Below are 14,339 nucleotides of genomic sequence, written 5' to 3'. Positions count from 1 at the left end.
AAGGAGGAGTCAGATAAATGCATACAAAAACACCATCGTTTGTCTCTTCTTCTTTTTAATGATGATGTCGTCACTTCCAATGACTTTCTGATTTATTCCGATCAATAAGGCTGTAACCTGGTTTTATTGATCCAGTCGACATTCACGTGCAGCTGGTGTGTTCAGGGACAAACTCAGAAAAAACGTCTTCTCACAACTATATAGATGTGTGTGTGTGTGTGTGTGTGTGTGTGTGTGTGTGTGTGTGTGTGTGTGTGTGTGTGTGTGTGTGTGTGTGTGTGTGTGTGTGTGTGTGTGTGTGTGTGTGTGTGTGTGTGTGTGTGTGTGTGTGTGTGTGTGTGTGTGTGTGTGTGTGTGTGTGTATATAAGTATACTTCCTTCTTTGCTGTTTATCGTGGCAAAGAAACAGCATTTATTTAATGTGTCCTTTTTTCTTCATGTCTTGTAAATGGAGCATCGACCCTTCACACTGTGTGTGTGTGTGTGTGTGTGTGTGTGTGTGTGTGTGTGTGTGTGTGTGTGTGTGTGTGTGTGTCTCTCAGGGCAACAGTACAGCGAGGAGTTTGGAAAAATCAGCACCTCGAGGAAAGTTCCTGTGATGAAGGATGGAAGCTTTGTTCTGACAGAGAGGTGACTTCCTCACTTCCTCACTTCCTCACTTCCTTACTTCCTCACTTCCTCACTTCCTTACTTCCTCACTTCCTCACTTCCTCACTTCCTTACTTCCTCACTTCCTTACTTCCTCACTTCCTCACTTCCTTACTTCCTCACTTCCTTACTTCCTTACTTCACTTCCTTACTTCCTCACTTAAATCAAGTTGGTGAATGATATTCATGTTTAAATTGTTTTCGTTTCATGGTTTTAACTTAAAGGATGTGTTTACTTCTTAAAGCACTTAAAAGGGACATTTAATAGATTAAATAATCTAAACTGTAAAGGGACAGAAGAGATGTTTTAAAACCTGCATTCTCTCTCCTGACCACCAGGGGGTGACTCCTCTGGTTGTATAGAAGTCTATGCTTCATGTGTTAAAGCTGCATTCTCTCTCCTGACCACCAGGGGGCGACTCCTCTGGTTGTATAGAAGTCTATGCTTCATGTGTTAAAGCTGTATTCTCTCTCCTGACCACCAGGGGGCGACTCCTCTGGTTGTATAGAAGTCTACGCTTCATGTGTTAAAGCTGCATTCTCTCTACTGACCACCAGGGGGCGACTCCTCTGGTTGTATAGAAGTCTACGCTTCATGTGTCAAAGCTGCATTCTCTCTCCTGACCACCAGGGGGTGACTCCTCTGGTTGTATAGAAGTCTATGCTTCATGTGTTAAAGCTGCATTCTCTCTCCTGACCACCAGGGGGCGACTCCTCTGGTTGTATAGAAGTCTATGCTTCATGTGTTAAAGCTGTATTCTCTCTCCTGACCACCAGGGGGCGACTCCTCTGGTTGTATAGAAGTCTACGCTTCATGTGTTAAAGCTGCATTCTCTCTACTGACCACCAGGGGGCGACTCCTCTGGTTGTATAGAAGTCTACGCTTCATGTGTCAAAGCTGCATTCTCTCTACTGACCACCAGGGGGCGACTCCTCTGGTTGTATAGAAGTCTACGCTTCATGTGTCAAAGCTGCATTCTCTCTCCTGAACACCAGGGGCAACTCCTCTGGTTGTATAGAAGTCTACGCTTCATGTGTTAAAGCTGCATTCTCTCTCCTGAACACCAGGGGTGACTCCTCTGGTTGTATAGAAGTCTATGCTTCATGTGTTAAAGCTGCATTCTCTCTCCTGACCACCAGGGGGCGACTCCTCTGGTTGTATAGAAGTCTATGCTTCATGTTCATTTAGTACATTATGGTAATTCGGAGTCAAACAGACCATAAAGCAGGGTATGCATTAGGGGCGGGGCTACACGGTGATTGACAGGTGTGATGTCTCACTATGTTGCAGCACGGCCATCTTGGAGTACCTGGTGCAGAAGCACGCGGTGGAGGATCATTGGCTGCCGGCTGATCTGCAGCAGCGAGCTCGCGTTAATGAATATTTGTCCTGGCAGCACATGAACCTCCGAGCTCACGGGTCAAAGGTCTTCCTGCTCAAGGTGTGAGACCCTGATCAGCACACACACACACGCACACACACACACACATTCACACACACATGCACACGCACACACATTCACACACACACACGCACACACACACACATTCACACACACACATTCACGCACACACACACACACACACACACATTCACACACACACACACACACACACACATTCACACACACACACATTCACTCACACACACACACATTCACACACACACATATACGCACACACACACACACATTCACACACACAAACACACACATTCACACACACACACGCACACATTCACACACACACATTCACACACACACACACACACACACACACATTCACACACACACATTCACACACACACACACACACACATTCACACACACACACACACACACACATTCACACACACACATTCACACACACACACACACACACACACACACACACACATTCACACACACACACACATTCACACACACACACACATTCACACACACACATACACACATACACACACATTCACACATACACACATACACACATACACACACATTCACACATACACACACACACACAGAACTTTGTTGGGTATTATTTAAATTTCGACACTCACAAGAATTAAATTAATTTCTTACATTTTCAACCATTTTTACTACTAACATTTTACAATATTCCACATCATTGATCTTTTCCATGACGTTTATATATGATTTAAACATTAGGATAATATTTCACTTTTGTGCATTCTTTGTTCTTTATTCAACTTTTCCATGACATTCGTACAAATTTAACACATTCCCAATTTTAAAACTATTTCCACGACTTTTAATCAGAGTGGCTGCAGCTTTCTGACATTATTGATTTCCATTTAAAAATTAATAAAAAATCCCCACATATAAATATATATATATATATTGCATAATTCCTGTTTTTAGCACCCGCCGTCCAGCCAATGGCTGCGCTCGCTCTTTGCAGGCGCTGTTCCCCGTCATCATGGGCTCCGAGGTCCCGAAGGAGAAGATGGCCGCCGCCCTGGAGGACCTGAACCAGTCGCTCCGGACGCTGGAGGAGAAGTTCCTGCAGAGCAAAGCGTTCATCGTCGGAGAGAAGATCTCTCTGGCGGACCTGGTGGCCATCGTGGAGATCATGCAGGTAATACTTCTATTTGTACAGAGTACTACTACCACGCTACTTATGCACAATACGAAGGGCCTTAAAGATGCATATAGACGTGTTTACTTTTAGCATAAATAAATACTAATATGATTCATATGTTTTGCACCAGACGACTCTCAAATGTAGGATTTTATATATTTTTGTTTTACACCTTTTGTAGCAAACTGTCACCCTTATTTGATTTTTCTTTTCTCTTGTAAAATTACTAATATTATGTATTTATTTTTAACTGCTATGCCAACGTAACCTAACGTAACCTTTTTTTTAAAAAAAACGTTTAATAATGTATTTTATTTGTATTGGTTTATTATTTTGTCATTAAACATCAGGATGTCTCTCGTTTTAATCCGTCCCCAACTTTATTAAAGTGCAGAAATAAATAGCTTTTAAAAAAATTTTTTTTACCATGAAATAATAATAAATAATTGCCTATTGCTATTTTATTTAATATGAGAAATCCCTTCGTAAAGCGGACGGTTCTTTGTAGTTTTTAACGTGTATTCTGAGGTCGTGTTTCGTGCTCCGCAGCCCGTCGGCGTCGGCGTGGACGCGTTCGAGGGCCGACCGGCGCTGCTCGCCTGGAGCGACCGCGTGAAGACGGCGATCGGGGAGAAGCTGTTCGCCGAAGGTCACGAGGTCATCATGAAGGCCAGCGGCCTGACGCAGGAGTTGCAGAACAACAGCGAGCTGGAGATGCTCAAGCCAAAGTTTCGGAAGCTCTTCAGCTGAGGACGAAATATCGTTTTTAATTTCACCGCGTGGTGCTTCTTTGTTTGTTTTCCATCAGCAGGTTGTGTAAACATCTTTTAATGTTGTGTAAACATCTTTTAATGTTGTGTAAACATCTTTTAATGCGATCATCTGATTCAGATGAAGAATAAAGGAATCGAACGTAATTTGATTCATCAGCAAAACAATAACAATTTTGTTTTCATGCAAAATTCTGAGAGAAATATACAAAATGGAAACTTCAGCTAGAAATATTCACCAGGAGAAATGTGTGTTATTGTGCATCCGTGTGTCTTCATGGTCCCCACAAATATTAAAGAGTCAAAAGTATGAATCAAACAAACAACGGGGTCCATTTCTTGAGTTCTTCCTGTAGTTCTACATGTTCCTGTAGTTCTTATAGTACATGTTCTTGTAGTTCTTTCAGTACATCATCTTGTAGTTCTTATAGTACATCATCTTGTAGTTCTTATAGTACTTCATCTTGTAGTTCTTATAGTACATGTTCTTGTAGTTCTTATAGTACATGTTCTTGTAGTTCTTTCAGAACTTCATCTTGTAGTTCTTATAGTACTTCATCTTGTAGTTCTTATAGTACATGTTATTGTAGTTCTTATAGTACATGTTCTTGTAGTTCTTATAGTACATGTTCTTGTAGTTCTTTCAGTACATCATCTTGTAGTTCTTTCAGAACTTCATCTTGTAGTTCTTATAGTACATCATCTTGTAGTTCTTTCAGAACTTCATCTTGTAGTTCTTATAGTACATGTTCTTGTAGTTCTTATAGTACATCCTCTTGTAGTTCTTATAGTACTTCATCTTGTAGTTCTTATAGTACATGTTCTTGTAGTTCTTATAGTACATGTTCTTGTAGTTCTTATAGTACATGTTCTTGTAGTTCTTTCAGTACATCATCTTGTAGTTCTTTCAGAACTTCATCTTGTAGTTCTTATAGTACATCATCTTGTAGTTCTTTCAGAACTTCATCTTGTAGTTCTTATAGTACATGTTCTTGTAGTTCTTATAGTACATCCTCTTGTAGTTCTTATAGTACATCCTCTTGTAGTTCTTATAGTACATGTTCTTGTAGTTCTTATAGTACATCATCTTGTAGTTCTTTCAGAACTTCATCTTGTAGTTCTTTCAGAACTTCATCTTGTAGTTCTTATAGTACATCATCTTGTAGTTCTTATAGTACATGTTCTTGTAGTTCTTTCAGTACATCATCTTGTAGTTCTTCCATTAGGAATTTATTACTTCAATCGACTACATTTCCCATCAACACTGACTGGACCTCCACATGAAAAGCTTTTAAAATAAAAAGTAAAAAGCCCCGTCTACAAAATGAAGATTCATTATTCAAATGAGGACATTGTACCCTTTGACCTTTGACCTCCTGACCAGCTCTGCACACGTGACCTTCTGCTCATTGTTTCCTCACAGAAATCCTCTTTTGTGCCTTCTGGCGAACAAGAAGCTCTTTTTATCTCAAAAGGAAAAGCCGGACAAATAAAATACAGATTTGGGTTCATTACTGGGTTTGTGTGTAAAGACCTCCCAGTATATAGTTTTAAAGTGTTAATAATCGAGCGTGTAAGAATTTTGAATAAATAGATCAATTCAATAAATAAATATAAATACGTGAAAACTATGAAAAAGAAAAGAAAGTATGATTGTTTATTTCAAAGAGTTGTTAATGTCACGTGATTTTTTATATTTTTTCATGAAAAATTCACGATTAAAAAAAATGGGTTTAAAATAAGTTACATTTAATGTCTCATTAATAAAATTAATTAATTAATTTAACGTTAAAAACTTCTTGTTCTCATATCAGAGTTATTTAGTTAACTTGTTTTTGTCACTTTCTCTGATGCAATAATGTATTTTTTCCCACTTTTTTTGAGGGCAGTTTTGAGGCCGTGACCTTCTTGGTTTGAATAAAACTTTATTGGACTTGTCAATGGATAAAAAGCGTTATTAATGTGCAGAGTGGACGTATGTTTATTTCAAGAACAACGTGTCTATTGTTTTATTTTTTTCTGTTGTGTTTAATCTCATTTAAGATGTTTTTGTTCCATATGTTTCTTTTATTTCTCATGCTCACACACACATGACAGAAGGAGGATTGTGATCCGGATCCGGGCTCGGTTCGCGTGCACACGTGACCTTCCACACAGGAAGAGGAGTCAAGAAGTGAGTCACAGATTCCTCCTCCAGTGAAGGAACCGGACTCGAGGACCCCCCCCACCCCCCACACCCCCCACAGCAGCTCGCAGGATGCCGGGCTGCGGACTCCTGTGTCAGTATGAAACCAACAAGCTGGTCCGGATCCAGAGCCTCCGGCTCGGCTCCCTCAAGTGGACCCTGAACGCATCCATTCTGCTGTTTATCTGGTGAGACGCTTCAGGTCCCCCGCTGAGCCGCGCATGCGCGTGTGGGGGCGGGCGACCGCTTTCTTTTGTCTGCTTTCTAACAAGTTAAAGCCACAAAGTGATAATCAATAAGCTGATTATTGGCGTCTGAATGGAGCCGACACGCGGTTCATTTCAAAGGCATTTTATTTTGTAGGAGCGGCCCGTTTTTGTGCTTTTATTGTTGAATAAGTTCCGTTTTTTCTTTAAAGTAGTTACTTTTATACTTTTATATAACCCCATAAAGTACTGCGAGTATTTTACTGAGTATGTGGAAGAAGTATCTTTTTCTTTTCTTTTTTTTTTTTTACAATGATCCCTGAAATATTTAATATTACTTATTTAATAATTATAATTTTAAAATGTCCAGCACTGACCTTCATTAATTACGTGTGAGAATTTAAGGAGTGAATTATTATTATTATTATTTTTTATGTTTATGAATGAAATATTTGGCATTTTAAATGAATGAAATCAGTCGCATGTTGCAGAGCGCCACCTTGTGGATTTTAATACATAATAACTCTTTAATTCTCCTGCAGCTTCATGCTGCTGTGGAACAGGAACTACCAGCAGTTTGACCTGCTGGTGAGCTCCGTCACCACCAAGGTGAAGGGCGTAGCGCGGACCCACCTGCCCGGGGTCGGGGACGTGGTCTGGGACGTGGTGGACTACAGCGGACCCTCGCAGGTATCGGAAGGAGGTCCCTCGGGGGTCACTTTTTGGGGTCCAAAGCGGTCCAGGTGTTAATTTATCTTCTTTGGTTCTTCTCAGGAGAAAAACTCGTTCTTCGTGGCGACCAACGTCATCGTGACGAAGAACCAGAAGCAGGGGCGGTGCCCCGAGGTGCTCGCCCTTCATCATCGTCACCGTCACCATCGTCATCGCCGTGACGATGGTGAAGAGTTCTGATTCTGTGTTCCAGGTTCCCCTGAAGGGCGGATTGTGTCGCAGCGATGCGGACTGTGAGGAAGGAGGCCGGGACCAGCAGAACCACGGTACCTAGAGACCTCAGTCTAGTCCTGGTCCTCTATAGACCTCAGTCTAGTCCTGGTCCTCTATAGACCTCAGTGTAGTCCTGGTTCTCTATAGACCTCAGTCTAGTCCAGGTCCTCTATAGACCTCAGTCTAGTCCTGGTACTCTATAGACCTCAGTCTAGTCCTGGTCCTCTATAGACCTCAGTCTAGTCCTGGTCCTCTATAGACCTCAGTCTACTCCTGGTCCTCTATAGACCTCAGTGTAGTCCTGGTCCTCTATAGACCTCAGTGTAGTCCTGGTCCTCTACAGACCTCAGTCTAGTCCTGGTCCTCTATAGACCTCAGTATACTCCTGGTCCTCTATAGACCTCAGTCTAGTTCTGGTCCTCTATAGACCTCAGTCTAGTCCTGGTCCTCTATAGACCTCAGTGTAGTCCTGGTCCTCTATAGACCTCAGTCTAGTCCTGGTCCTCTATAGACCTTAGTCTAGTCCTGGTCCTCTATAGACCTCAGTCTAGTCCTGGTCCTCTATAGACCTCAGTGTAGTCCTGGTCCTCTATAGACCTCAGTCTAGTCCTGGTCCTCTATAGACCTTAGTCTAGTCCTGGTACTCTATAGACCTCAGTCTAGTCCTGGTCCTCTATAGACCTCAGTCTAGTCCTGGTCCTCTATAGACCTCAGTCTACTCCTGGTCCTCTATAGACCTCAGTGTAGTCCTGGTCCTCTATAGACCTCAGTGTAGTCCTGGTCCTCTACAGACCTCAGTCTAGTCCTGGTCCTCTATAGACCTCAGTATACTCCTGGTCCTCTATAGACCTCAGTCTAGTTCTGGTCCTCTATAGACCTCAGTCTAGTCCTGGTCCTCTATAGACCTGTGTAGTCCTGGTCCTCTATAGACCTCAGTCTAGTCCTGGTCCTCTATAGACCTGTGTAGTCCTGGTCCTCTATAGACCTCAGTCTAGTCCTGCAGTTGTTTTCTCTCTTCAGGAATCAAGACGGGTTCTTGTCTGAAGTTTGACGTGTTGAGGAAAACCTGCGAGGTCTCAGCGTGGTGCCCAGTGGAGACCAGGACCAGCCCCCCGAGGTGAACCCCTCTCCTCTTGATTTAACTTTCAGAAAAACATGCAAAACCAGATGTTCTGTTCTTGTCCACCAGAGGGCGGCAGAAACACATCATGACATTTGGAATCAAATTCGATTTTTATTTTAAATTTTAAAAACACAACAACTCAAAATCCTTTTAAATCCCAAATGACTGACTGATACATAGAAAAACCTAAATGTACCAAGAGTCACCACTTTTATTAATAAAACTATATATTATGAAGCTTTATGCAGAGGGGTTAGTTCACACAGCATTCAGAGACTCATTTATACACATTTATTAATAAAAACTATATATTATGAAGCTTTATGCAGAGGGGTTAGTTCACACAGCATTCAGAGACTCATTTATACACATTTATTAATAAAAACTATATATTATGAAGCTTTATGCAGAGGGGTTAGTTCACACAGCATTCAGAGACTCATTTATACACATTTATTAATATAAGCTATATATTATGAAGCTTTATGCAGAGGGGTTAGTTCACACAGCATTCAGAGACTCATTTATACACATTTATTAATAAAAACATGTAGGAAATATATTTTCTATGGCTGATACAAAGAGATCCACATAAATAATCCTCTTTATTTTGAACCTTTATCCATTGTTTATATTTATGTTCTGGAAAATGAAATAACCAAATATTTAATCAGATAATACCTCATTTGCATATTTAAACATGGAACAGATCCGGTGTCAGCTGATGGAACGTGATGTGTGATATTGATCTTCTCATTCCTCATAATTCAGACCCGCTTTGCTGGCGGCCGCGGAGAACTTCACGGTTCTGATAAAGAACAACATCCGGTTCCCCGCGTTCCGCTTCATCCGGTGAGACGAGATGCTCCAGAGCCTTTTTATTCATATCTTCAGCGTCTTCGATCCTCTCGGTGTGCTTTTTAATTACTTTGTTATTGCGTCACATTTTCAATATTCAATATTCTTATTTTTTTATTTATTTTTTGGTCAAGTATTGTTTTATTTTTTACTTTAAATGTGTTGATGGTTTAATTTAATGTACATTTTTTCTTGTCAAATCCATTTAATCGATCAATAATCCAAAAATGTAAAGAAATGTTTGAATAAATGTGATTTCATGTGTTTTTGTTAATGTTCCTCTTTGTTTACCTTTTCTTTCTCCTCTGGTAATCCCATGTTTAACGTCACAACGCTATGAATTGTGGGTAATTCCCTAAAGCATAAGCAGAAATGCAGTTGTAAAAAAACCACGGTTGGACAGAACTGAACCCTCAGAGTGGGATTCAGACTCTGGGCCTCAAACAGACTGATGACGTTTGTTGTTGTTGTTGTTGTTGTTGTTGTTCCCAGGAGGAACATCCTCCCAGACATGAACGACGGCTACCTGAGGAGCTGCCGGAGGGACCAAGACCCTCTGTGTCCCATCTTCAGACTGGGAGACGTCGTCCGAGAGGCCGGGGAGAAGTTCTCTGAAATGGCCGTGGAGGTGACTCCAGACCAGCAGCTGACTCCAGACCAGCTGCTGACTCCAGACCAGCAGCTGACTCCAGACCAGCAGCTGACTCCAGACCAGCAGCTGACTCCAGACCAGCTGCTGACTCCAGACCAGCAGCTGACTCCAGACCAGCAGCTGACTCCAGACCAGCAGCTGACTCCAGACCAGCTGACTCCAGACCAGCTGCTGACTCCAGACCAGCTGCTGACTCCAGACCAGCTGACTCCAGACCAGCTGACTCCAGACCAGCTGACTCCAGACCAGCTACTGACTCCAGACCAGCTACTGACTCCAGACCAGCTACTGACTCCAGACCAGCAGCTGGCTCCAGACCAGCAGCTGGCTCCAGACCAGCTGCTGGCTCCAGACCAGCTGCTGCCTCCAGACCAGCTGCTGCCTCCAGACCAGCAGCTGACTCCAGACCAGCAGCTGACTCCAGACCAGCTGCTGACTCCAGACCAGCAGCTGACTCCAGACCAGCTGCTGACTCCAGACCAGCTGCTGACTCCAGACCAGCAGCTGACTCCAGACCAGCTGCTGACTCCAGACCAGCTGCTGACTCCAGACCAGCTGCTGACTCCAGACCAGCAGCTGACTCCAGACCAGCTGACTCCAGACCAGCTGCTGGCTCCAGATCAGCTGCTGGCTCCAGACCAGCTGCTGACTCCAGATCAGCTGCTCTCCAGATCAGCTGCTGACTCCAGACCAGCTGCTGACTCCAGACCAGCTGCTGACTCCAGATCAGCTGCTGACTCCAGACCAGCTGCTGACTCCAGACCAGCTGCTGACTCCAGACCAGCTGCTGACTCCAGACCAGCTGCTGACTCCAGATCAGCTGCTAGTTGCTCGACTTTCATCAACAACTCTTTGTTAGAAAAGCTGAAATGAAACCGCCAACAATACATAAAAGAGGAAGCGATGATCAGAAAACTTTCTCCTATTTGTGTGGAGGTTAAAAATCACAGTGAAATATTAAAAATACATTTAAAATAATTCATTCATAGAAACATTTCAGACAACTTGTAATACATAAACATAATTGTAGTAATGTTAGTGATGATTTGTTCTCAAAGAACTAAACGTCCCGGTCTCTTCTGAGTGAAACAGGGACCCGGATCCGTCACCGAGGGTCCGGTTCCCCCTCGGTCTCCTTCGTGGTCACTGAGGGTCTTGTGGGTAATAGTCAACACTTCCTCTGTCGACCACAGGGGGGCGTCATCGGCATCCTGATCGAGTGGGACTGTAACCTGGACCGGTTCATGCAGCGCTGCCTCCCCAGATACTCCTTCCGACGGCTGGACGAGAAGGAGAGCAACAGGACGCTGTACCCGGGGCTCAACTTCCGGTAGGCCGAGGTCAAAGGTCACACGCAACCTCCCCCCTCACTGTTCACACCTTCGTCATCATGGGAATACGAGAGGACCTTTATTATTATCTTATTATCATTATTATTATTATTATTATATTAATAACAACCACAAAACAATTATTGTTGTTATATTTAATAATACTATTAAATAACACAACTATTCATAATAATAATAAATAACTACACTTATTAATAATAATAGTAATTAATAACAAAACAATTATTTTAATAATAATAATTTATAGTAATACTAATATGCTAGTATACACTATTATTAGTATGATAATAATAGTTATAGTAATAATGATAGTAATAAACATTTCATTTCTTAAATATCAGTTAAAGTTAAACAGAAGTGAAATGCTTTTTATTTTAGATTTGGGGTCAATAATCCGGCCTCATGTTTCTCTGTTTCTCTTTATTATTATTATTATTATTATTATTATTTCTCATTTCTTCTGATCAGATTTGCAAAGTACAGCTCGGTGAACGCGGTGGAGCAGCGGACGCTCTACAAAGCGTTCGGGATCCGGTTCGATGTCCTCGTGTTCGGACAGGTGGGACTTTTATTTCACCTTTTTATTCTCTTTTACTTTTAGGACTTTTTTTTTGTTATGTCGAGGATTCTCAGTTTTTTTTAAAGACTTAAATGTAAAAAGGTAGATTTTTTATTTTGGTCTATTATTATAACTCATAATTAAAAAATCTTCTGTAGTTTTCTCCTAAATTCACCAAAAGTTCCCATTACTTAATACCTCATTAGCATATTTAAACATAACAATTAAACCAATCGGGTGCTTTTTATATTAAAAGCGGTCGCTCTCTGTGATTATTATATATTTTCTAGTCTGGTCATGTATTTATATTGCAGAAGATAAAATAAAACAATGTTATTTACCTGGATCATAAACCTCAGTATTTATATAACGTGTTTATTGTCTTCTTCCAGGCAGGAAAGTTCAGCTTCATCCAGCTGGTCGTCTACGTCGGCTCGACGCTGTCGTACTTCGCTCTGGTGAGACGCCTTTGAGGGATAGATATATATATATATATATACATATATCTATATATATATATATATATATATGTATATATACATATATATATATATATATATGACATATATTGTGTGTGTCCTCCAGACGACCGTGATGATCGACTGGCTGATTGGAACCAGTTGCTACTCGGCGGAGGTCGGACAAATCTACTCGGAGAAGAAAGTGGAGTCTGTGGCGGACAAACAGAAGGTGACGTCACACACACACACACACACACACACACACTTTATTTACAGTCCCATCCCATAATAATCGTGTGTGTGTGTGTAGTGCATCCTCTGCGTGTCCTACGTCGACGAGAGACGCATCCGGCTGGTGAAAAGATCCCAAAAGAAAAGTTTACAACTCGTCAAACCGACGTCTTTCCAGCCGCACAAGGTGACGATATATATATATATATATATACATACATACATACATACATACACATATATATATATATATATGTGTATGTATGTATGTATGTATATATATATATATTTCATTAGCGTATACGTTAACAAGTCAAAGTTTCAGCCTGACTGTCGTCCTCCTCGTCCTCACAGGAGGACGGTGGACACCTGAGAGCCGCCGTCTTGCTGCTCCAGCCGGGTGTCGCGGTGGATCCCGGCGCTCCGGACCGCGAACCCGCCCCCAACCGTGAACCCGCCCCCAACCGTGAACCCGCCCCCGACCGTGAACCCGCCCCCGACCGTGAACCCGCCCCCAACCGTGAACCCGCCCCCAACCGTGAACCCGCCCCCAACCGTGAACCCGCCCCCGACCGTGAACCCGCCCCCGACCCGTGAACCCGCCCCCGCCCCGCACCACGACCCCAAGCGCCGCCGGCCGCCTGGTGTCAGTGTGGGTGCTGCGCTGCCTCCTCCCTCCCCCAGAGGAGCTGTTGCTGCCGGCTGGGCGCCGGCGCCTGCGTCTCCTCGTCGCCGCCGTTCGAGCGGCTGGTGCTGCGTCGCCCCCTGCTGGAGGCCGTCCTCTGTACCGGGACCCTCTGTCGCCGCCGCCCGCGGGCCGAGGCCCGGCCGCCGCCGCCGCCCTGCGCCGCTGCGCCTACAGTCAGTACGTCAGCTGGAGGTTCGGGGTCCCGCCGACGGCGCCCACCCTGCCATCCCAGCTGCTGCGGTTCGAGGGTCCGGTACGAGTACCCGAGCCCGGACGGACGGTACGGCGGCTTCAGGCCCGCCAGGATGGCGTCCATGCAGGCCTGCGCCAACGGGGAGCTCTGAGAGACGCTGCTTTTGTGCTAAACCGGCCTCACGAAAATAAAGCAATTATTAATAATTGTCAGCTTGTCGGAGGAAGGAGTCGATAAATCACTGCGTTTTCTAACATCTGTAATTATGATCTGAAATGTCATGTTTAACTTCAGCGACATGCTCGGACTTGAAAGCGTTCACATCCGTCAAAGATGAGGATCTTTGTCCTCCGTTGTTTTAAACGACTAAAAGGAGCAAAACCTGCAGCCTCATCTCGATTCCTCAATACGCACGACAACAGAAATGTAACACGGTTTGGAGTTATCTCTTGTTTAATAAAATAATTCTCTTTGTAGTTGTTTTTTTCGTGTCTCTTTATAATTGCTTTGTTTTCATCGTCGTTGTGAGTCTTTTTATGTCTCTTTGTAGTAATTGAATGCGTCTTGTGGTCGGAAGAATCACGCTTAGTTTGGTGAGATAGACTTAAAACATATAAGAAGGCCAGAGCAGCCTATTACTCAGTAATAGAGACCTAGACCAATTGTCCTCAATGGTTTCTACTTCTAAACCGTCTACCTGTCTCTTAGACCCCATCCCAACGAGGCTGCTTAAAGACGTGTTGCCTTTAATTGGCACCTCTCTGCTGGATATTGTTAATGTGTCTTTGCTAACAGGCCATGTACCACATTCCTTCAAAGTAGCTGTAATTAAACCTCCTGAAGAAGACCACTCTTAATCCAGAGGTG

The 14,339-nt window shown here is 43.1% G+C and overlaps 3 protein-coding genes across 3 annotated transcripts in view; all 3 read left to right on the top strand.

The window, feature by feature from the left end:
- gstt1a (glutathione S-transferase theta 1a) overlaps positions 1–4,335 on the top strand; it is a 4,959-nt gene extending 624 nt beyond the window's left edge. Inside the window, exons 2-5 of the mRNA XM_034541572.1 lie at positions 543–630; positions 1,940–2,090; positions 3,070–3,246; positions 3,799–4,335. Of these exons, the coding sequence (XP_034397463.1) occupies positions 543–630; positions 1,940–2,090; positions 3,070–3,246; positions 3,799–3,999 (617 nt within the window). The 3' untranslated portion in view covers positions 4,000–4,335. The remainder of the gene's footprint in view (positions 1–542; positions 631–1,939; positions 2,091–3,069; positions 3,247–3,798) is intronic.
- A 1,827-nt stretch (positions 4,336–6,162) lies between these two features.
- On the top strand, positions 6,163–13,948 carry LOC117736299 (P2X purinoceptor 4-like). The gene is made up of 13 exons (XM_034541533.1): positions 6,163–6,392; positions 6,953–7,100; positions 7,185–7,256; positions 7,336–7,408; positions 8,376–8,472; positions 9,250–9,330; positions 9,829–9,964; positions 11,182–11,318; positions 11,809–11,899; positions 12,292–12,357; positions 12,485–12,589; positions 12,671–12,778; positions 12,946–13,948. Exons 1-13 carry the CDS (start codon positions 6,277–6,279, stop codon positions 13,186–13,188), a joined length of 1,473 nt encoding a protein of 490 aa, XP_034397424.1. The 5' UTR covers positions 6,163–6,276; the 3' UTR covers positions 13,189–13,948.
- On the top strand, positions 13,210–13,948 carry LOC117735837 (P2X purinoceptor 7-like; the record flags this gene model as incomplete). Its single annotated transcript, XM_034540725.1, is given in 3 exon segments — positions 13,210–13,369; positions 13,372–13,505; positions 13,507–13,948. Coding segments are annotated over 3 exon segments (411 nt in total), but the record flags the coding sequence as incomplete, so codon positions are not given.
- Positions 13,949–14,339: the final 391 nt, after the last annotated feature.

Source organism: Cyclopterus lumpus, chromosome 9 (assembly GCF_009769545.1).
Source record: "Cyclopterus lumpus isolate fCycLum1 chromosome 9, fCycLum1.pri, whole genome shotgun sequence".
NCBI lineage: Eukaryota > Metazoa > Chordata > Actinopteri > Perciformes > Cyclopteridae > Cyclopterus > Cyclopterus lumpus.
The sequence above is the reverse complement of the archived record's forward strand: the minus strand, read 5'-3'. Positions and strand labels throughout refer to the sequence as shown.

Excerpts from the sequence above, each read along its gene's own strand:
- LOC117736299 (XM_034541533.1), top strand. The coding sequence starts at position 6,277 with ATGCCGGGCTGCGGACTCCTGTGTCAGTATGAAACCAACAAGCTGGTC. Across the intron at positions 6,393-6,952 it reads TCCATTCTGCTGTTTATCTG|CTTCATGCTGCTGTGGAACA; the intron begins GTGAGACGCTTC and ends ATTCTCCTGCAG. Across the intron at positions 7,409-8,375 it reads CCGGGACCAGCAGAACCACG|GAATCAAGACGGGTTCTTGT; the intron begins GTACCTAGAGAC and ends TTCTCTCTTCAG.